The sequence below is a fragment of the Bombina bombina genome, chromosome 8 (genome assembly GCF_027579735.1).
Source record: "Bombina bombina isolate aBomBom1 chromosome 8, aBomBom1.pri, whole genome shotgun sequence".
Taxonomy (NCBI): domain Eukaryota; kingdom Metazoa; phylum Chordata; class Amphibia; order Anura; family Bombinatoridae; genus Bombina; species Bombina bombina.
In genome coordinates, this window is record NC_069506.1 from 132,707,848 (window position 1) to 132,729,935 (window position 22,088).

The 22,088-nt window shown below is 41.5% G+C and overlaps 1 protein-coding gene across 1 annotated transcript in view; it reads left to right on the forward strand.

Moving 5' to 3' along the window:
- LOC128638873 (zinc finger protein 436) overlaps nt 1–22,088 on the forward strand; it is a 207,833-nt gene that overhangs the window by 102,536 nt on the left and 83,209 nt on the right. Inside the window, exon 8 of the mRNA XM_053691001.1 lies at nt 14,710–14,843. Coding sequence (XP_053546976.1) covers nt 14,710–14,843 — 134 coding nt within the window. The remainder of the gene's footprint in view (nt 1–14,709; nt 14,844–22,088) is intronic.

A 22,088-nucleotide genomic window follows, 5' to 3' on the forward strand; every position in this document is an offset into this window, starting at 1 on the left:
ACATTGTTCTGGCATTCCTGAGGTCTCATGGGTGGAAGGTAAACAAAGAAAAGAGTTCTCTCTCTCCCCACTCACAAAAGTTTCCTTCCTAGGAACTCTGATAGTTTCAGTAGAAATGAAGATTTTTCTGACAGAGGTCAGGTTGTCAAAGCTTCTAACTTCCTGCCGTGCTCTTTATTCCACTTCTCAGCCGTCAGTGGCTCAGTGTATGGAAGTAATCGGCTTAATGGTAGCGGCAATGGACATAGTTCCGTTTGCCGCCTACATCTCAGACCACTGCAACTTTGCATGCTCAATCAGTGGAATGGGGATTACACAGATTTGTCCCCTCTACTAAATCTGGATCAAGAGACCAGGGATTATCTTCTCTGGTGGCTATCTCGGGTCCATCTGTCCAGGGGAATGAGCTTCCGCAGGCCAGAGTGGACTATAGTGAAGGCAGATGCCAGCCTTCTGGGCTGGGACGCAGTCTGGAACTACCTGAAGGCTCAGGGTTTGTGGACTCAGGAGGAAGCCCTCCTTCCGATAAACATTCTGGAACTTATTGCGATATTCAATGCTCTTCAGGCTTGGCCTCGGCTAGCTGCGGTCATGTTCATCAGATTTCAGTCGGACAACATCACAACTGTAGCCTATATCAACCATCGGGGGGACAAGGAGCCCCCTGGCGATGTTGGAGGTTTTAAAGATAATTTCATGGACAGAGGTTCACTCTTGCCATCTCTCAGCTATCCATATCCCAGGAGTAGAGAACTGGGAGGCGGATTTCTTAAGTCGGCAGACTTTTCATCCGGGGGAGTGGGAGCTCCATCCGGAGGTATTTGCCCAGTTGATTCAACTATGGAGCAAACCAGAAGTGGATCTCATGGCGTCTCGTCAGAACGCCAAGCTTCCTCGTTATGGGTCCAGGGATCCCAAGGCAGCGCTGATAGATGCTCTAGCAGCGCCCTGGTCCTTAAGCCTGGCTTATGTGTTTTCACTGTTTCCTCTGCTCCCTCTTCTGATTGCTAAGATCAAGCAGGAGAGAGCTTCAGTGATTTTGATAGCTCCTGCGTGGCCACGCAGGACTTGGTATGCAGATCTGGTGGACATGTCATCTTTTCCACCATGGACTCTGCCGCTGAGGCAGGACCTTCTACTTCAAGGTCCTTTCAAACATCCAAATCTAATTTCTCTGCGTCTGACTGCTTGGAGATTGAACGCTTGATTCTATCAAAGCGTGGTTTTTCCGAGTCGGTCATTGATACCTTAATTCAGGCTTGAAAGCCTGTCACCAGGAAAATCTATCATAAGATATGGTGTAAATATCTTCATTGGTGTGAATCCAAGGGATTGGAGAAAGGATTGTCTGCTAGTTCCTTAAAGGGACAGATTTCTGCTCTGTCTATTTTGCACAAACGTCTGGCTGAGGTTCCAGACGTTCAAGCGTTTTGTCAGGCTTTAGTTAGAATTAAGCCTGTGTTTAAACCGGTTGCTCCGCCATGGAGTTTAAATTTAGTTCTTAAAGTTCTTCAAGGGGTTCCGTTTGAACCTTTGCATTCCATAGATATTAAACTTTTATCTTGGAAAGTTCTGTTTCTAGTAGCTATCTCCTCGGCTCGAAGAGTTTCGGAGTTATCTGCTTTACAGTGTGATTCCCCTTATCTGATTTTCCATGCAGATAAGGTAGTTTTGCGTACCAAACCTGGGTTTCTTCCTAAGGTAGTATCTAATAAGAACATCAATGAGGAGATTGTTGTTCCTTCATTATGTCCTAATCCTTCCTCAAAGAAGGAAAGTCTTTTACACAATCTTGATGTGGTTCGTGCTTTAAAGTTTTATTTACAAGCTACAAAGGATTTTCGTCAAACATCTGCTTTGTTTGTTGTCTACTCTGGACAGAGGAGAGGCCAAAAGGCTTCGGCAATTTCTCTTTCTTTTTGGCTGAGAAGCATAATCCGCTTAGCTTATAAGACTGCTGGCCAGCAGCCTCCTGAAAGAATTATTCCACTAGAGCGGTGGCTTCCACATGGGCTTTTAAAAATGAGGCCTCTGTTGAACAGATTTGTAAGGCGGCGACTTGGTCTTCGCTTCACACTTTTTCTAAATTCTACAAATTCGATACTTTTGCTTCTTCGGAGGCTATTTTTGGGAGAAAGGTCTTACAGGCAGTGGTGCCTTCCGTTTAAGTTCCTGCCTTGTCCCTCCCTTCATCCGTGTCCTAAAGCTTTGGTATTGGTATCCCACAAGTAATGGATGAACCCGTGGACTGGATACACCTTTACAAGAGAAAACCAAATTTATGCTTACATGATATATTTATTTCTCTTGTGGTGTATCCAGTCCACGGCCCGCCCTGTCATTTTAAGGCAGGTGTTTTTTATTTTTAAACTACAGTCACCACTGCACCCTATAGTTTCTCCTTTTTTCTTGCTTGTCTTCGGTCGAATGACTGGGGGTGGCAGTTAGGGGAGGAGCTATATAGACAGCTCTGCTGTGGGTGTCCTCTTGCAACTTCCTGTTGGGAAGGAGAATATCCCACAAGTAATGGATGAACCCGTGGACTGGGTACACCACAAGAGAAAGAAATTTATCAGGTAAGCATAAATTTTGTTTTCTTTCCAAGGTAATGAGTTATTTGGTTCTCATTTGGATTCAATTTTTTCAACTGTCACTGGGGGGAAGGGAGTTTTTTTGCCTCAGGATAAAAGACCTAAGGGTAAATCTAAATCTTCTAACCGCTTTTGTTCCTTTTGACAAATTAAGGAACAGAAACCTAATCCTTCCCCCAAGGAATCTGTTTCCAATTGGAAACCTTCTTCAAATTGTAATAAATCCAAGCCATTTAAGAAACCAAAGCCAGCATGAAGGTGCGGCCCTCATTCCAGGTCAGCTGGTAGGGGGCAGATTAGGATTTTTCAAGGATGTTTGGACAAATTATGTCCGAAATAAATGGATTCTGAGTATTGTCTCTCAGGGGTATCGAATAGGATTCAGAATAAGACCTCCTGTGAGAAGATATTTTTCTCTCACGCATCCCAGCAAATCCAGTAAAGGCTCAGGCTTTCCTGAAGTGTGTTTCAGACCTGGAACTTTCAGGGGTAATCATGCCAGTTCCATTTCAGGAACAGGGTCTAGGGTTTGATTCAAATCTATTCATTGTCCCAAAGAAAGGAAATTTATTCAGACAAGTTCTGGATCTAAAAATTTTGAATCGTTATGTAAAAATCCGTCCATTTCTGAGTGAAGAAACTACTAAACGGCTAATCCACTCCCTGGTAATCTCCCGACTTGACTACTGTAATAACCTACTAACTGGCCTCCCTCTCTCCCGCCTCTCCCCTCTTCAATCCATCCTAAATGCCTCTGCTAGGCTAATCCACCTCTCCCGATGCTCTGTATCTGCTGCACCTCTCTGCGAGTCCCTTCACTTGCTACCCATCCACAGCAGAATTAAATTCAAAATTCTCATCCTGACCTACAAAGCCCTTACCAACGTAGCCCCCCCCTACCTGTCCTCACTCATCAAGAAATATACTCCAGCCCGCCCCCTAAGATCCAACAATGAACTGCTCCTTGCATCTTTTACCATCACCTCCGCCCATGCCAGGCTACAGGTCTTCTCTCGTGCAGCACCAACCATCTGGAATGCACTTCCCAGAGCTGTTAGACTTCCCCCTAACCTTTCCTCCTTTAAATGCTCCCTAAAGACCTTACTGTTCATGGAAGCCTATCTCTAAATCATTAAAAAATGAATTCTACCTGCCTATCTGCTGCCCCATCTAACTCCACACTAACATCATTCTCACCTTTGCAGTCCCCACCTCCTGTTTCTCACCCTCCTACCATCTAGATTGTAAGTTCCCACGGGAACAGGGCCCTCAATTCCTCCTGTATTTGTTTTGTTAAACTTTGGTGTCTTCTATATTGTGTTGTACTGTACTTTTATCTTTGTACCCATGGACAGCGCTGCGGAATCTGTTGGCGCTTTATAAATAAAGAATAATAATAAGAGTACCAACTTTCAAGATGGTGACTATAAGGACTATTCTGCCTTTTGTTCAGCAAGGGCATTATATGTCCACAATAGACTTACAGGATGCTTATCTTCATATTCTGATTCATCCAGACCATTATCAGTTTCTGAGATTCTCTTTTCTAGACATTACCAATTTGTCGCTCTTCTGTTTGGCCTAGCGACAGCTCCAAGAATCTTTTTGAAGGCTCTCGGTGCCCTACTCTCTGTAATCGGAGAACAGGATTTTGCAATGTTTCCTTATTTGGACGATATCTTTGTACTAGCTCAGTCTTTACATTCTGCAGAATCTCACACAAATCAACTAGTGTTGATTCAAAAACATGGTTGGAGGATCAATTTACCAAAAAGTTCTTTGATTCCTCAGACAAGGGTCACCTTTTTAGGTTTCAAGATAGATTCAGTGTCCATGACTCTATCTCTAACAGACAAGAGACGTTTAAAATTGGTTTCAGCCTGTCGGAACCTTAAGTCTCAGTCATTGCCTTCAGTAGCTGTGTGCATGGAAGTTTTAGGTCTCATGACTGCAGCATCGGATGTGATCCCCTTTGCTCGTTTTCATATGAGACCTCTCCAGCTTTGTATGCTGAATCAATGGTGCAGGGATTATACAAGGATATCACAATTAATATCCTTAAATCCCAATGTTTGACTCTCTCTGATTTGGTGGTTAGATCACCATTGTATAGTTCTAGGGGCCTCTTTTGTTCATCCAACCTAATCTGTGATCACAACAGATGTGAGTCTTTCAGGTTGGGGAGCTGTTTGGGGATCTCTGACAGCACAAGGGGTTTGGAAATCTCAAGAGGCGAGATTACCAATCAATATTTTGGAACTCTGTGCGTTTTTTTTAAGGGCTCTTCAGGTTTGGCCTCTGTTGAAAAGAGAACCGTTTATTTGTTTTCAGACAGACAATATCACAACTGTGGCATATGTCAATCATCAGGGTGGGACTCACAGTCCCCAAGCTATGAACGAAGTATCCCGGATACTTGCTTGGGCAGAATCCAGCTCCTGTCTAATCTCTGCGGTTCATATCCCAGGTATAGACAATTGGGAAGCAGATTATCTCAGCTGTCAGACTTTACATCCGGGGGAGTGGTCCCTCCATCCAGATGTTTTCTCAGGTTGTTCAGATGTGGGGTCTTCCAGAAATAGATCTGATGGCTTCTCATCTAAACAAGAAACTTCTCAGGTACCTGTCCAGGTCCAGGGATCCTCAGGCGGAAGCAGTGGATCAAGAAAAAAAAAATGTGCCAAGTCCCAGAGGTAGATACATAAAAAATCAGATTTATTTGAAACGAGGTTAAAACATGAAAAAATATAGGTGTAAAAGCATAGAACGGTCTAACGCGTTTCGGCTAGCTCCTGCCGTAATCATAGACCATGTCTATTGTATGTTTTACAAAGGCTTAAATAGGTGTCTAATTACATGTTTAACCAAATCAGCTGAATACTTAACCCTTACTAGCTATAAAGAGAGTAGCTGTCTATAATCAACTACTTAAAATACAAAAAGTACAATATCTCTTATTCTGTTTAATTCACTACACATACATATTAATCAATATGCTATAAAAAGGTATACATGAATATGTTAACAACTAATGTATTCAACAAATGTTTACAAATTATGAAGGTATACATAAATGTATTGGATCATAATGTTATATACATATAGTTAATTAGATACGCATAAAATTATGCCGTTATTTTACTTTTATTATTCTCTATGAAACAAATACACTTTAATGAATTTAGGCTCAAAAATGAATCTTTGCCCATAAGAATATAAGAACACAGCATGAAGTATTCATACTTTCCTCTCTATATAGGAAAGGCTTTTTACTATGTTTAAAGGTGTTAGAAATAAAACACATATATAAATATATTTAATTTCTAAAAAAAAATTAATTTATGAGGGCTTATGGAGGGTCCATATTTTATTAGGTGTAGTGAATGTACCATATATATTTAACGTTTGAGCCAACCAAACACTAGACTAAAATGTGTAACATAGAGAACAATATAGCATATGTAGGTATGTAAGTGTTTAGATAGTTAATAAACTCCTTACTCAAACTAGATCTATATACACTCATAACTTCTATTGATAGAATGTTTTATTCTATGGATATGATAACTATTCCCAGAAATTAACCAAATCGAATTCTGAGTTATAACCATTAGGGATTTGGGTTTTTAGTCTAAAGATCCAATAGACTTCCTGTCTACCTAATATTGAAGATCTATCTCCCCCCCTAGAAGGGGTTTTAATTGCTTCTATTACATTCCAGCTAAAGGAACGGACTGACTGATTATGGACTTCGATAAAGTGTCTGCTTAATTCTGAGCAGGGGACTTTATTTCTAATGTCTCCCAGATGTTCTCTTATACGTGTCCTGACATCACGTGTAGTGAGTCCCACGTATTGACCCCTGCACAGATTGCATTCTGCCAGATATACCACATAGTTAGAGCTACAATTGTGACAACCATGTATCTGAAAGGTTTCACCTGTTGTATAAGATTCGAAAGTGTTGGTGACATTATGATACTCGCATGCTTTGCAGCGAATGCTACCACATCTATAGCTGCCATTATGTCTTAACCAAGAACTTTTGTTAGTTTGTATCTGTGTATTTTTTAGAACACTGGGTGAGAGCGAATTAGCAAGTGTATCATTTTTCTTATAGACAAATCTACATCCATCACCAATTACTTCTTATAGTATTTCATCCCCGTATAAAATTGGGAGATATTTCTCCAACATAGGTGTGTCCGGTCCACGGCGTCATCCTTACTTGTGGGATATTCTCTTCCCCAACAGGAAATGGCAAAGAGCCCAGCAAAGCTGGTCACATGATCCCTCCTAGGCTCCGCCTACCCCAGTCATTCTCTTTGCCGTTGCACAGGCAACATCTCCACGGAGATGGTTAAGAGTTTTTTGGTGTTTAAATGTAGTTTTTATTCTTCAATCAAGAGTTTGTTATTTTAAAATAGTGCTGGTATGTACTATTTACTCTGAAACAGAAAAGAGATGAAGATTTCTGTTTGTAAGAGGAAGATGATTTTAGCAACCGTTACTAAAATCGATGGCTGTTTCCACACAGGACTGTTGAGATGAATTAACTTCAGTTGGGGGAAACAGTGGGCAGACTTTGCTGCTTGAGGTATGACACATTTCTAACAAGACTTGGTAATGCTGGAAGCTGTCATTTTCCCTATGGGAACCGGTAAGCCATTTTCTTAGTTTAGTATAAGAATAAAGGGCTTCACAAGGGCTTTAAAGACTGGTAGACATTTTTCTGGGCTAAAACGATTACTTTATAAGTATATTTAGTGGATTATAACTATAAATAGTTCTTTTAATCTTGGGGATGTATTAAAAAAACGGCAGGCACTGTATTGGACACCTTTTTCACTGGGGGCCTTTTCTAGTCATAGGCAGAGCCTCATTTTCGCGCCACTAATGCGCAGTTGTTTTTGGAAAGCAAGGCATGCAGATGCATGTGTGAGGAGCTAAGAACCACTGAAAAAGCTTATTGAAGGCGTCATTTGGTATCATATTCCCCTCTGGGCTTGGTTGGGTCTCAGCAAAGCAGATAACAGGGACTGTATAGGGGTTAAATGTAAAAACGGCTCCGGTTCCGTTATTTTAAGAGTTAAAGCTTTCAAATTTGGTGTGCAATACTTTTAAGGCTTTTAGACACTGTGGTGAAATTTTGGTGAATTTTGAACAATTCCTTCATACTTTTTCACATATTCAGTAATAAAGTGTGTTCAGTTTAAAATTTAAAGTGACAGTAACGGTTTTATTTTAAAACGTTTTTTGTGCTTTGTTATCAAGTTTATGCCTGTTAACATGTCTGAACCATCAGATAGACGATGTTCTGTATGTTTGAAAGCCAAGGTTCCTCCCCATTTAAATATATGTGATGAATGTGACATAGTGTCCAAACAAAGTAGGGACAATGATGCCACTGATAATGATGTTACCCAAGATGATTCCTCAAGCGAGGGGAGTAAGCATGGTACTGCATCATCCCCTTCTGTGTCTACACCAGTCTTGCCCACACAAGAGGCCCCTAGTACATCTAGTGCGCCAATCCTTCTTACTATGCAACAATTAACGGCTGTAATGGATAATTCTATTAAAAACATTTTGTCCAAAATGCCCACTTATCAGAGAAAGCGCGATTGCTCTGTTTTAGATACTGAAGAGCATGAGGACGCTGATGATAATGGTTCTGACATACCCTCACACCAATCTGAAGGGGCCAGGAGGGAGGTTTTGTCTGAGGGAGAAATTTCAGATTCAGGAAAAATTTCTCAACAAGCTGAACCTGATGTTATTACTTTTAAATTTAAATTAGAACATCTCCGCGCTCTGCTTAAGGAGGTGTTATCTACTCTGGATGATTGTGACAATTTGGTCATTCCAGAGAAATTATGTAAGATGGACAAGTTCCTAGAGGTCCCGGTGCCCCCCGATGCTTTTCCTATACCCAAGCGGGTGGCGGACATTGTAAATAAGGAATGGGAAAGGCCCGGCATACCTTTTGTTCCTCCCCCTATATTTAAGAAATTATTTCCTATGGTCGACCCCAGAAAGGACTTATGGCAGACAGTCCCCAAGGTCGAGGGGGCGGTTTCTACTCTAAACAAACGCACTACTATCCCTATAGAAGATAGTTGTGCTTTCAAAGATCCTATGGATAAAAAATTAGAGGGTTTGCTTAAAAAGATGTTTGTTCAGCAAGGTTACCTTCTACAACCAATTTCATGCATTGTTCCTGTCACTACAGCAGCGTGTTTCTGGTTCGAAGAACTAGAAAAGTCGCTCAATAAAGAATCTTCGTATGAGGAGGTTATGGACAGAGTTCAAGCACTTAAATTGGCTAACTCTTTTATCTTAGACGCCACTTTGCAATTAGCTAGATTAGCGGCGAAAAATTCAGGTTTTGCTATTGTGGCGCGCAGAGCGCTTTGGCTAAAGTCTTGGTCAGCGGATGTGTCCTCCAAGAACAAATTGTTTAACATCCCTTTCAAGGGTAAAACGCTGTTTGGCCCTGACTTGAAAGAGATTATTTCAGACATCACTGGGGGAAAGGGCCACGCCCTTCCTCAGGATAGGTCTTTTAAGGCTAAAAATAAGCCAAATTTTCGTCCCTTTCGCAGAAACGGACCTGCCTCAAATTCTACACCCTCTAAGCAAGAGGGTAATAGTTCTCAAACCAAACCAGCCTGGAGACCGATGCAAGGCTGGAACAAGGGTAAGCAGGCCAAGAAACCTGCCACTGCTACTAAAACAGCATGAAGTGTTGGCCCCCGATCCGGGACCGGATCTGGTGGGGGGCAGACTCTCTCTCTTTGCTCAGGCTTGGGCAAGAGATGTTCAGGATCCTTGGGCGCTAGAAATAGTTTCTCAAGGTTATCTCCTGGAATTCAAGGAACTACCCCCAAGGGGGAGGTTCCACAGGTCTCAATTGTCTTCAAACCAAATAAAAAGACAGGCATTCTTACATTGTGTAGAAGACCTGTTAAGAATGGGAGTGATTCATCCTGTTCCATTAGGAGAACAAGGGATGGGGTTTTACTCCAATCTGTTCATAGTTCCCAAAAAAGAGGGAACATTCAGACCAATTTTAGATCTCAAGATTCTAAACAAATTTCTCAGGGTTCCATCGTTCAAAATGGAAACCATTCGAACAATTCTTCCTACCATCCAGGAAGGTCAATTGATGACCACGGTGGATTTAAAGGAGGCGTATCTACATATTCCTATCCACAAGGAACATCATCGATTCCTAAGGTTCGCCTTTCTGGACAAGCATTACCAGTTTGTGGCACTTCCATTCGGATTAGCCACTGCTCCAAGGATTTTCACAAAGGTACTAGGGTCCCTTCTAGCGGTGCTAAGACCAAGGGGCATTGCAGTAGTACCTTACTTGGACGACATACTGATTCAAGCGTCGTCTCTGTCAAAAGCAAAGGCTCATACGGACATTGTCCTAGCCTTTCTCAGATCTCACGGGTGGAAAGTGAACATAGAAAAAAGTTCTCTGTCCCCGTCAACAAGAGTTCCCTTCTTGGGAACAATAATAGACTCCTTAGAAATGAAGATTTTTCTGACAGAGGCCAGAAAATCAAAACTTCTAAGCTCTTGTCAAGTACTTCATTCTGTTCTTCTTCCTTCCATAGCGCAGTGCATGGAAGTAATAGGTTTGATGGTTGCGGCAATGGACATAGTTCCTTTTGCACGAATTCATCTAAGACCATTACAACTGTGCATGCTCAGACAGTGGAATGGGGATTATACAGACTTGTCTCCGACGATCCAAGTAGATCAAAGAACCAGAAATTCACTCCGTTGGTGGCTGAACCTGGACAACCTGTCACAGGGAATGAGCTTCCGCAGACCAGAGTGGGTCATTGTCACGACCGACGCCAGTCTGGTGGGCTGGGGCACGGTCTGGGAACCCCTGAAAGCTCAGGGTCTATGGTCTCGGGAAGAATCTCTTCTCCCGATAAACATTCTGGAACTGCGAGCGATATTCAATGCTCTCAAAGCTTGGCCTCAACTAGCAAAGGCCAAATTCATAAGGTTTCAATCAGACAACATGACGACTGTTGCATATATCAACCATCAGGGGGGAACAAGGAGTTCCCTGGCGATGGAGGAAGTGACCAAAATAATTCTATGGGCGGAGAATCACTCCTGCCACTTGTCTGCAATCCACATCCCAGGAGTGGAAAATTGGGAAGCGGATTTTCTGAGTCGTCAGACTTTCCATCCGGGGGAGTGGGAACTCCATCCGGAAATCTTTGCCCAAATAACTCAATTATGGGGCATTCCAGACATGGACCTGATGGCGTCTCGTCAGAACTTCAAGGTTCCTTGCTACAGGTCCAGATCCAGGGATCCCAAGGCGACTCTAGTAGATGCACTGATAGCGCCTTGGACCGTCAACCTAGCTTATGTATTCCCACCGTTTCCTCTCATTCCCAGGCTGGTAGCCAGGATCAATCAGGAGAGGGCTTCGGTGATCTTGATAGCTCCTGCGTGGCCACGCAGAACTTGGTATGCAGACCTGGTGAATATGTCATCGGCTCCACCATGGAAGCTACCTTTGAGACAGGACCTTCTTGTTCAAGGTCCATTCGAACATCCGAATCTGGCTTCACTCCAACTGACTGCTTGGAGATTGAACGCTTGATTTTATCAAAGCGTGGGTTTTCAGATTCTGTCATTGATACTCTTGTCCAGGCTAGAAAGCCTGTAACTAGGAAAATTTACCATAGAATATGGAAAAAATATATCTGTTGGTGTGAATCTAAAGGATTCCCATGGAACAAGATAAAAATTCCTAAGATTCTATCCTTTCTACAAGAGGGTTTGGAGAAAGGATTATCTGCAAGTTCTTTGAAGGGACAGATTTCTGCTTTATCTGTTTTAATTCACAAAAAACTGGCGGCTGTGCCAGATGTTCAAGCTTTTGTTCAGGCTCTGGTTAGAATCAAGCCTGTTTACAAACCTTTGACTCCTCCTTGGAGTCTCAATTTAGTTCTTTCAGTTCTTCAAGGGGTTCCGTTTGAACCCTTACATTCCGTAGATATTAAGTTACTATCTTGGAAAGTTTTGTTTTTGGTTGCAATTTCTTCTGCTAGAAGAGTTTCAGAGTTATCTGCTCTGCAGTGTTCTCCTCCTTATCTGGTGTTCCATGCAGATAAGGTGGTTTTGCGTACTAAACCTGGTTTTCTTCCGAAAGTTGTTTCTAACAAAAGCATTAACCAGGAGATAGTTGTGCCTTCTTTGTGTCCGAATCCAGTTTCAAAGAAGGAACGTTTGTTACACAATTTGGATGTAGTTCGTGCTCTAAAATTCTATTTAGAGGCTACAAAGGATTTCAGACAAACATCTTCTTTGTTTGTTGTTTATTCTGGTAAAAGGAGAGGTCAAAAAGCAACTTCTACCTCTCTCTCTTTTTGGCTTAAAAGCATCATCCGATTGGCTTATGAGACTGCCGGACGGCAGCCTCCTGAAAGAATCACAGCTCACTCCACTAGGGCTGTGGCTTCCACATGGGCCTTCAAGAACGAGGCTTCTGTTGATCAGATATGTAAGGCAGCGACTTGGTCTTCACTGCACACTTTTACCAAATTTTACAAATTTGATACTTTTGCCTCTTCTGAGGCTATTTTTGGGAGAAAGGTTTTGCAAGCCGTGGTGCCTTCCATCTAGGTGACCTGATTTGCTCCCTCCCATCATCCGTGTCCTAAAGCTTTGGTATTGGTTCCCACAAGTAAGGATGACGCCGTGGACCGGACACACCTATGTTGGAGAAAACAGAATTTATGCTTACCTGATAAATTACTTTCTCCAACGGTGTGTCCGGTCCACGGCCCGCCCTGGTTTTTTTTTAATCAGGTCTGATGAATTATTTTCTCTAACTACAGTCACCACGGTATCATATGATTTCTCCTATGCATATTCCTCCTTTACGTCGGTCGAATGACTGGGGTAGGCTGAGCCTAGGAGGGATCATGTGACCAGCTTTGCTGGGCTCTTTGCCATTTCCTGTTGGGGAAGAGAATATCCCACAAGTAAGGATGACGCCGTGGACCGGACACACCGTTGGAGAAAGTAATTTATCAGGTAAGCATAAATTCTGTTTTTTTCACGATATCACATATATCATTATATTGATTCAAATACTTGGTGACGAATGCATGTCTGTCATCTATCTTGGCCTTCTATCTTGGCAGTGGATGCCTTGACACTTCCTTTGTGTTATCAACCTGCTTATTTTCCCACCTCTAATTCTTCTTCCAATAGTTATCTCCAAAATCATCATGGAGCAATCGTTTGTGTTGCTGGTGGCTCCAGCATGGCCTCACAGGTTCTGGTATGCGGATCTTGTTCGGTTGTCCAGTTGCCAACCTTGGCCACTTCCATTAAGACCGGACCTTCTGTCTTAAGGTCTGTTTTTCCATCAGGATCTCAAATCATTAAATTTGAAGGTATGGAAATATAATGCCTAGTTCTTAGTCATAGAGGTTTCTCTGAATCCGTGATTAATACTATGTTGCAGGCTTGTAAATCTGTTTCTAGAAAGATTTATTATCGAGTTTGGAAGACTTATATTTCATGGTGTTGTTCTAATAAATTCTCTTGGCATTCTTTTAGAATTCCTAGAATTTTACAGTTTCTTCAGGATGGTTTAGATAAGGGTTTGTCTGCAAGTTCCTTGAAGGAAAAATATCTGCTCTTTCTGTTTTATTTCACAGAAAGATTGCTAAGCTTCCTGACATTCACTTTTTTGTTCAGGCTTTGGTTCGTAACAAGGCTGTTATTAAATCAATCTCTCCTCCTTGGAGTCTTAATTTGGTTTTGAAGGCTTTACAGACTCCTCCATTTGAGCCTATGCATTCTTTGGACATTTAAAATACTTTCTTGGAAAGTGGTTGTTTCTTTTGGCCATCTCTTCTGCTAGAAGAGTTTCTGAATTATCTGCTCTCTATTGTGAATCTCCTTTTCTGATTTTTCATCAGGATAAGGCAGTTTTGCAGACTTCATTTAAATTCTTACCTAAGGTTGTGAATTCTAACAACATTAATAGAGAAATTGTCTCTTCCTTGTGTCCTAATCCTAAGAATTCTTTGGAGAGATCTTTACATTCTTTGGATGTGGTGAGAGCTCTGAAATATGTTGAAGCTACTAAAGATTTCAGGAAGACTTCTATTCTATTTGTTATCTTTTCTGGTTCTAGGTAAGGTAAGAAGGCTTCTGCCGTTTCCTTGGCATCGTGGTTAAAGCTTTTGATTCTTCAAGCTTATTTGGAGTCGAGTCAAGCCCCGCCTCAGAGAATTACAGCTCATTCTACTAGATAATTCTGAACTGCGTGGGCTTTTAAGAATGAAGCTTCAGTTGATCAGATTTGCAAAGCAGCAACTTGGTCTTCTTTGCATACATTTATTAAATTCTACCGTTTTGATGCATTTGCTTCTTCGGAAGCAGTTTTTGGTAGAAAAGTTCTTCAGGCAGCTGTTTCATTTTGATTCTTCTGCTTATGATTTAAGTTTTTCCTTTCATTGATGAGAATAAATTTATATTTTGGATTGTGGATTATTTTTTTTCAGCGAAAAATGGCTGTTTTTATTTTTATCCCTCCCTCTCTAGTGACTCTTGCGTGGAGTTCCACATCTTGGGTATTGCTATCCCATACGTCACTAGCTCATGGACTCTTGCCAATTACATGAAAGAAAACATAATTTATCTAAGAACTTAACCTGATAAATTAATTTCTTTCATATTGGCAAGAGTCCATGAGGCCCACCCTTATTATGGTGTTTGATTTTTTTTGTATAAAGCACAATTATTTCCAAATTCCTTTGTTGATGCTTTTTACTCCTTTCTTTATCACCCCACTTCTTGGCTATTCGTTAAACTGAATTGTGGATGTGCTGAGGGGTGTATTTATAGGCATTTTGAGGTTTATGAAACTTTGCCCCTCCTGGTGGGATTGTATATCCCATACGTCACTAGTTCATGGACTCTTGCCAATATGAAAGAAATGAATTTATCAGGTAAGTTCTTACATAAATTATGTTTTTGCTTCGTATTGAATGTTTGCTTGTCAAAAACAATTTACTGTTTGTATAAAATTATAAAAATATTACTGTCATTTTAGGTTATCCCAGTAATGATCAAGCTGTATCAAGAATTAAGCTTGAAGGGCAATCTTCCAACAGTAATAGTTTGCATTTGGAGGTAAAACATGGCATCAGATACGCAGCTGGTAAGTTGAGAAAATGGAGCAAAAATGTAATTACATAAAACAAATTCTCATATTTGCAATCTATTTTGGAAAACAAGTATCTTGGTTTTTTTTTCCTTCTTTTTTAATTGTTTAAAGCTGTACCTTAAAGGGAAAACAGAAACTGTTTTTCTTTCATGACTCAGATAGGAAATACAATTTCTCCAACATAGGTGTGTCCGGTCCACGGCGTCATCCTTACTTGTGGGATATTCTCTTCCCCAACAGGAAATGGCAAAGAGCCCAGCAAAGCTGGTCACATGATCCCTCCTAGGCTCCGCCTACCCCAGTCATTCTCTTTGCCGTTGTACAGGCAACATCTCCACGGAGATGGCTTAGAGTTTTTTAGTGTTTAACTGTAGTTTTTATTATTCAATCAAGAGTTTGTTATTTTGAAATAGTGCTGGTATGTACTATTTACTCAGAAACAGAAAAGAGATGAAGATTTCTGTTTGTATGAGGAAAATGATTTTAGCAACCGTCACTAAAATCCATGGCTGTTCCACACAGGACTGTTGAGAGCAATTAACTTCAGTTGGGGGAACAGTGAGCAGTCTCTTGCTGCTTGAGGTATGACACATTCTAACAAGACGATGTAATGCTGGAAGCTGTCATTTTCCCTATGGGATCCGGTAAGCCATGTTTATTAAGATCGTAAATAAGGGCTTCACAAGGGCTTATTAAGACTGTAGACTTTTTCTGGGCTATATCGATTCATTATTAACACATATTTAGCCTTGAGGAATCATTTATTCTGGGTATTTTGATATAATAATATCGGCAGACAGAGCCTCATTTTCGCGCCGGTGTTGCGCACTTGTTTTTGAGAGGCATGACATGCAGTCGCATGTGAGAGGAGCTCTGATACTTAGAAAAGACTTTCTGAAGGCGTCATTTGGTATCGTATTCCCCTTTGGGCTTGGTTGGGTCTCAGCAAAGCAGATACCAGGGACTGTAAAGGGGTTAAAGTTAAAAACGGCTCCGGTTCCGTTATTTTAAGGGTTAAAGCTTCCAAATTTGGTGTGCAATACTTTTAAGGCTTTAAGACACTGTGGTGAAAATTTGGTGAATTTTGAACAATTCCTTCATGTTTTTTCGCAATTGCAGTAATAAAGTGTGTTCAGTTTAAAATTTAAAGTGACAGTAACGGTTTTATTTTAAAACGTTTTTTGTACTTTGTTATCAAGTTTATGCCTGTTTAACATGTCTGAACTACCAGATAGACTGTGTTCTGAATGTGGGGAAGCCAGAATTCCCATTCATTTAAATAAATGTGATTTATGTGACAATGACAATGATGCCCAAGATGATTCCTCAAGTGAGGGGAGTAAGCATGGTACTGCATCATTCCCTCCTTCGTCTACACGAGTCTTGCCCACTCAGGAGGCCCCTAGTACATCTAGCGCGCCAATACTCCTTACTATGCAACAATTAACGGCTGTAATGGATAATTCTGTCAAAAACATTTTAGCCAAAATGAACACTTATCAGCGTAAGCGCGACTGCTCTGTTTTAGATACTGAAGAGCATGACGACGCTGATAATAATGGTTCTGAAGGGCCCCTAACCCAGTCTGATGGGGCCAGGGAGGTTTTGTCTGAGGGAGAAATTACTGATTCTGGGAACATTTCTCAACAAGCTGAACCTGATGTGATTACGTTTAAATTTAAGTTGGAACATCTCCGCATTCTGCTTAAGGAGGTATTATCCACTCTGGATGATTGTGACAAGTTGGTCATCCCAGAGAAACTATGTAAAATGGACAAGTTCCTAGAGGTCCCGGGGCTCCCAGAAGCTTTTCCTATACCCAAGCGGGTGGCGGACATTGTTAATGAAGAATGGGAAAGGCCCGGTATTCCTTTCGTCCCTCCCCCCATATTTAAAAAATTGTTTCCTATGGTCGACCCCAGAAAGGACTTATGGCAGACAGTCCCCAAGGTCGAGGGAGCGGTTTCCACTTTAAACAAACGCACCACTATACCCATAGAGGATAGTTGTGCTTTCAAAGATCCTATGGATAAAAAATTAGAAGGTTTACTTAAAAAGATGTTTGTTCAGCAGGGTTACCTTCTACAACCAATTTCATGCATTGTCCCTGTAGCTACAGCCGCATGTTTCTGGTTCGATGAGCTGATAAAGGCGGTCGATAGTGATTCTCCTCCTTATGAGGAGATTATGGACAGAATCAATGCTCTCAAATTGGCTAATTCTTTCACCCTAGACGCCACTTTGCAATTGGCTAGGTTAGCGGCTAAGAATTCTGGGTTTGCTATTGTGGCGCGCAGAGCGCTTTGGTTGAAATCTTGGTCAGCTGATGCGTCTTCCAAGAACAAGCTACTTAACATTCCTTTCAAGGGGAAAACGCTGTTTGGCCCTGACTTGAAAGAGATTATCTCTGATATCACTGGGGGTAAGGGCCACGCCCTTCCTCAGGATCGGCCTTTCAAGGCAAAAAATAAACCTAATTTTCGTCCCTTTCGTAGAAATGGACCAGCCCAAAGTGCTACGTCCTCTAAGCAAGAGGGTAATACTTCTCAAGCCAAGCCAGCTTGGAGACCAATGCAAGGCTGGAACAAGGGAAAGCAGGCCAAGAAACCTGCCACTGCTACCAAGACAGCATGAAATGTTGGCCCCCGATCCGGGACCGGATCTGGTGGGGGGCAGACTCTCTCTCTTCGCTCAGGCTTGGGCAAGAGATGTTCTGGATCATTGGGCGCTAGAAATAGTCTCCCAAGGTTATCTTCTGGAATTCAAGGGGCTTCCCCCAAGGGGGAGGTTCCACAGGTCTCAGTTGTCTTCAGACCACATAAAAAGACAGGCATTCTTACATTGTGTAGAAGACCTGTTAAAAATGGGAGTGATTCATCCTGTTCCATTAAGAGAACAAGGGATGGGGTTCTACTCCAATCTGTTCATAGTTCCCAAAAAAGAGGGAACGTTCAGACCAATCTTAGATCTCAAGATCTTAAACAAGTTTCTCAAGGTTCCATCGTTCAAGATGGAAACCATTCGAACTATTCTTCCTTCCATCCAGGAAGGTCAATTCATGACCACAGTGGATTTAAAGGATGCGTATCTACATATTCCTATCCACAAGGAACATCATCGGTTCCTAAGGTTCGCATTCCTGGACAAGCATTACCAGTTCGTGGCGCTTCCTTTCGGATTAGCCACTGCTCCAAGGATTTTCACAAAGGTACTAGGGTCCCTTCTAGCTGTGCTAAGACCAAGGGGCATTGCTGTAGTACCTTACTTGGACGACATTCTGATTCAAGCGTCGTCCCTTCCTCAAGCAAAGGCTCACACGGACATTGTCCTGGCCTTTCTCAGATCTCACGGATGGAAAGTGAACGTGGAAAAGAGTTCTCTATCTCCGTCAACAAGGGTTCCCTTCTTGGGAACAATAATAGACTCCTTAGAAATGAGGATTTTTCTGACAGAGGCCAGAAAAACAAAACTTCTAGACTCTTGTCGGATACTTCATTCCGTTCCTCTTCCTTCCATAGCGCAGTGCATGGAAGTGATCGGTTTGATGGTAGCGGCAATGGACATAGTTCCTTTTGCGCGCATTCATCTAAGACCATTACAACTGTGCATGCTCAGTCAGTGGAATGGGGACTATACAGACTTGTCTCCGAAGATACAAGTAAATCAGAGGACCAGAGACTCACTCCGTTGGTGGCTGTCCCTGGACAACCTGTCACAAGGGATGACATTCCGCAGACCGGAGTGGGTCATCGTCACGACCGACGCCAGTCTGATGGGCTGGGGCGCGGTCTGGGGATCCCTGAAAGCTCAGGGTCTTTGGTCTCGGGAAGAATCTCTTCTACCGATAAATATTCTGGAACTGAGAGCGATATTCAATGCTCTCAAGGCTTGGCCTCAGCTAGCGAGGGCCAAGTTCATACGGTTTCAATCAGACAACATGACAACTGTTGCGTACATCAACCATCAGGGGGGAACAAGGAGTTCCCTAGCGATGGAAGAAGTGACCAAAATCATTCTATGGGCGGAGTCTCACTCCTGCCACCTGTCTGCTATCCACATCCCAGGAGTGGAAAATTGGGAAGCGGATTTTCTGAGTCGTCAGACATTGCATCCGGGGGAGTGGGAACTCCATCCGGAAATCTTTGCCCAAGTCACTCAGCTGTGGGGCATTCCAGACATGGATCTGATGGCCTCTCGTCAGAACTTCAAAGTTCCTTGCTACGGGTCCAGATCCAGGGATCCCAAGGCGGCTCTAGTGGATGCACTAGTAGCACCTTGGACCTTCAAACTAGCTTATGTGTTCCCGCCGTTTCCTCTCATCCCCAGGCTGGTAGCCAGGATCAATCAGGAGAGGGCGTCGGTGATCTTGATAGCTCCTGCGTGGCCACGCAGGACTTGGTATGCAGATCTGGTGAATATGTCATCGGCTCCACCTTGGAAGCTACCTTTGAGACGAGACCTTCTTGTTCAGGGTCCGTTCGAACATCCGAATCTGGTTTCACTCCAGCTGACTGCTTGGAGATTGAACGCTTGATCTTATCGAAGCGAGGGTTCTCAGATTCTGTTATCGATACTCTTGTTCAGGCCAGAAAGCCTGTAACTAGAAAGATTTACCACAAAATTTGGAAAAAATATATCTGTTGGTGTGAATCTAAAGGATTCCCTTGGGACAAGGTTAAGATTCCTAAGATTCTATCCTTCCTTCAAGAAGGATTGGAAAAAGGATTATCTGCTAGTTCCCTGAAGGGACAGATTTCTGCCTTGTCTGTGTTACTTCACAAAAAGCTGGCAGCTGTGCCAGATGTTCAAGCCTTTGTTCAGGCTCTGGTTAGAATTAAGCCTGTTTACAAACCTTTGACTCCTCCTTGGAGTCTCAACTTAGTTCTTTCAGTTCTTCAGGGGGTTCCGTTTGAACCCTTACATTCCGTTGATATTAAGTTATTATCTTGGAAAGTTTTGTTTTTAGTTGCAATTTCTTCTGCTAGAAGAGTTTCAGAATTATCTGCTCTGCAGTGTTCTCCTCCTTATCTGGTGTTCCATGCAGATAAGGTGGTTTTACGTACTAAACCTGGTTTTCTTCCAAAAGTTGTTTCTAACAAAAACATTAACCAGGAGATTATCGTACCTTCTCTGTGTCCGAAACCAGTTTCAAAGAAGGAACGTTTGTTGCACAATTTGGATGTTGTTCGCGCTCTAAAATTCTATTTAGATGCTACAAAGGATTTTAGACAAACATCTTCCTTGTTTGTTGTTTATTCCGGTAAAAGGAGAGGTCAAAAAGCAACTTCTACCTCTCTCTCTTTTTGGATTAAAAGCATCATCAGATTGGCTTACGAGACTGCCGGACGGCAGCCTCCCGAAAGAATCACGGCTCATTCCACTAGGGCTGTGGCTTCCACATGGGCCTTCAAGAACGAGGCTTCTGTTGATCAGATATGTAGGGCAGCGACTTGGTCTTCACTGCACACTTTTACCAAATTTTACAAGTTTGATACTTTTGCTTCTTCTGAGGCTATTTTTGGGAGAAAGGTTTTGCAAGCCGTGGTGCCTTCCATTTAGGTATTTATGTGTAGTGTGATAGGAGCGCCTAAAGGTGGATTCCTGCTGCTAAAAAAGTTCTTCCCTCAAAGAGAACTAAATGGTGGATAAGAAGAAAAAATGGGGTTTATTTAGCAGCGCTAAAAAAAGCTAGGAAATGATGATACCAATCTAATTTATGTTTTATACAATCTATTTTATTTAAAAATTCTTATAACACATAAAAACAACAGCAAATGCTTTTCCTAATTAATAAAGGGACATCTCCCTTATACAACACTTATAAAAACAGACTAGAACCATATAATCCTAGAATTTCAGGTATAAAGGAATTAATTCTATAGATAACATATGGCAAGCAACAAATTTCTAAGATAAATGGTGAATTAAATATTTAAAAGGCACAAATGTATCAATCCTAATAGCTTTACAGTTCTTCAGTAACAAATTCAGTTATAAAGTTACACAGTTACTTTCCTTGGACATATAATTGGCTCAGGTGTGCTGGATAGTTAAAAAGGCAAAAAACAGCCAATATTCTGATTTAGGTGCCAAAGCAATCGTGGTTAATGGAAATGGTTAATTTAACAGATGAATACCTTGATGTCTTTAAAGTTCAGTTTGCGTGTTTTAAAAAACGTAGTGCAAATTAGTGTAGAGGTACCTTAATCTGTCCTGGTTGCAACCGCTGATTATCTTCACTGTGAGGGATTCACAGACTGTTTGTTCCTGGTGCTTCTGATAAGTCACCTGACCTTCTCTTTGATTCAGAGGTCAGGGGTGATGATCCGTTCTGGTGATGTAGTTATCCTTTTTTTGTTTTCCTTTCTTCTTATAGCCCAAATATTGTTTTCATCTGGGTTCCCTCAGACTTCTTAAGGTTTGAAGAAATCTTTGGTCAGTGTTTAGCAGTAACACCGTATTCCCTGAAGTTACCAAAGGTAGATTTTAACTTGCAGGGTCAGGAGAAAAGTTTAAAGTTGCAGGGTCACACAGCTTTGTGACAGTAGTAAATGAAGTTTAGTAGAGTGTAGCAGGTCCCATTCAACGCGTTTCACCCTTCTGGGCTTTATCAAGAATGCTTATCCTGCTAGCTTCTGGCTTTTTAAAGGTATGAATGTGTTTTGATTGGTTCCTTCATTTCCTTTTGATTTCTATCAACACCTGTGTGGCTTCCAATGTAAAGGTGGACTTTATTTAAGTTGGTAATGATTGTTTCTGTGTTGTTATTTAGTTACATGATACACAAGGAAGAGAACTTATCATTTCTGCTTTATTAGCATTCACACAATTCAACTTATATATTTCAATTCTAAAGTGCCTTTATTAGATAATATACATTTAGATCGTGCAAACTTAAAATTACCTAAACTGAAACGAAAATATAAGAATCAGAATTACCATTCCCATATCTAGAATTATTGTAAGTGGGTAAAAATTAATGATATATATATATTCCTTTTCAACAAAGGATAGTAAGTTCAACAATTTATAAATTTGTAACAATTTAAAAATGGACGAAACGAAAATATAAGAATCAGAATCATCATTCCCATATCTAGAATTATTGTTAGTGGGTAAATGTTAACGATATATACATATTCCTTTTCAACAAAGGATAGTAAGTTCAACAATTTATACATTTGTAACAATTTAAAAATGGACGAAACGAAAATATAAGAATCAGAATCATCATTCCCATATCTAGAATTATTGTTAGTGGGTAA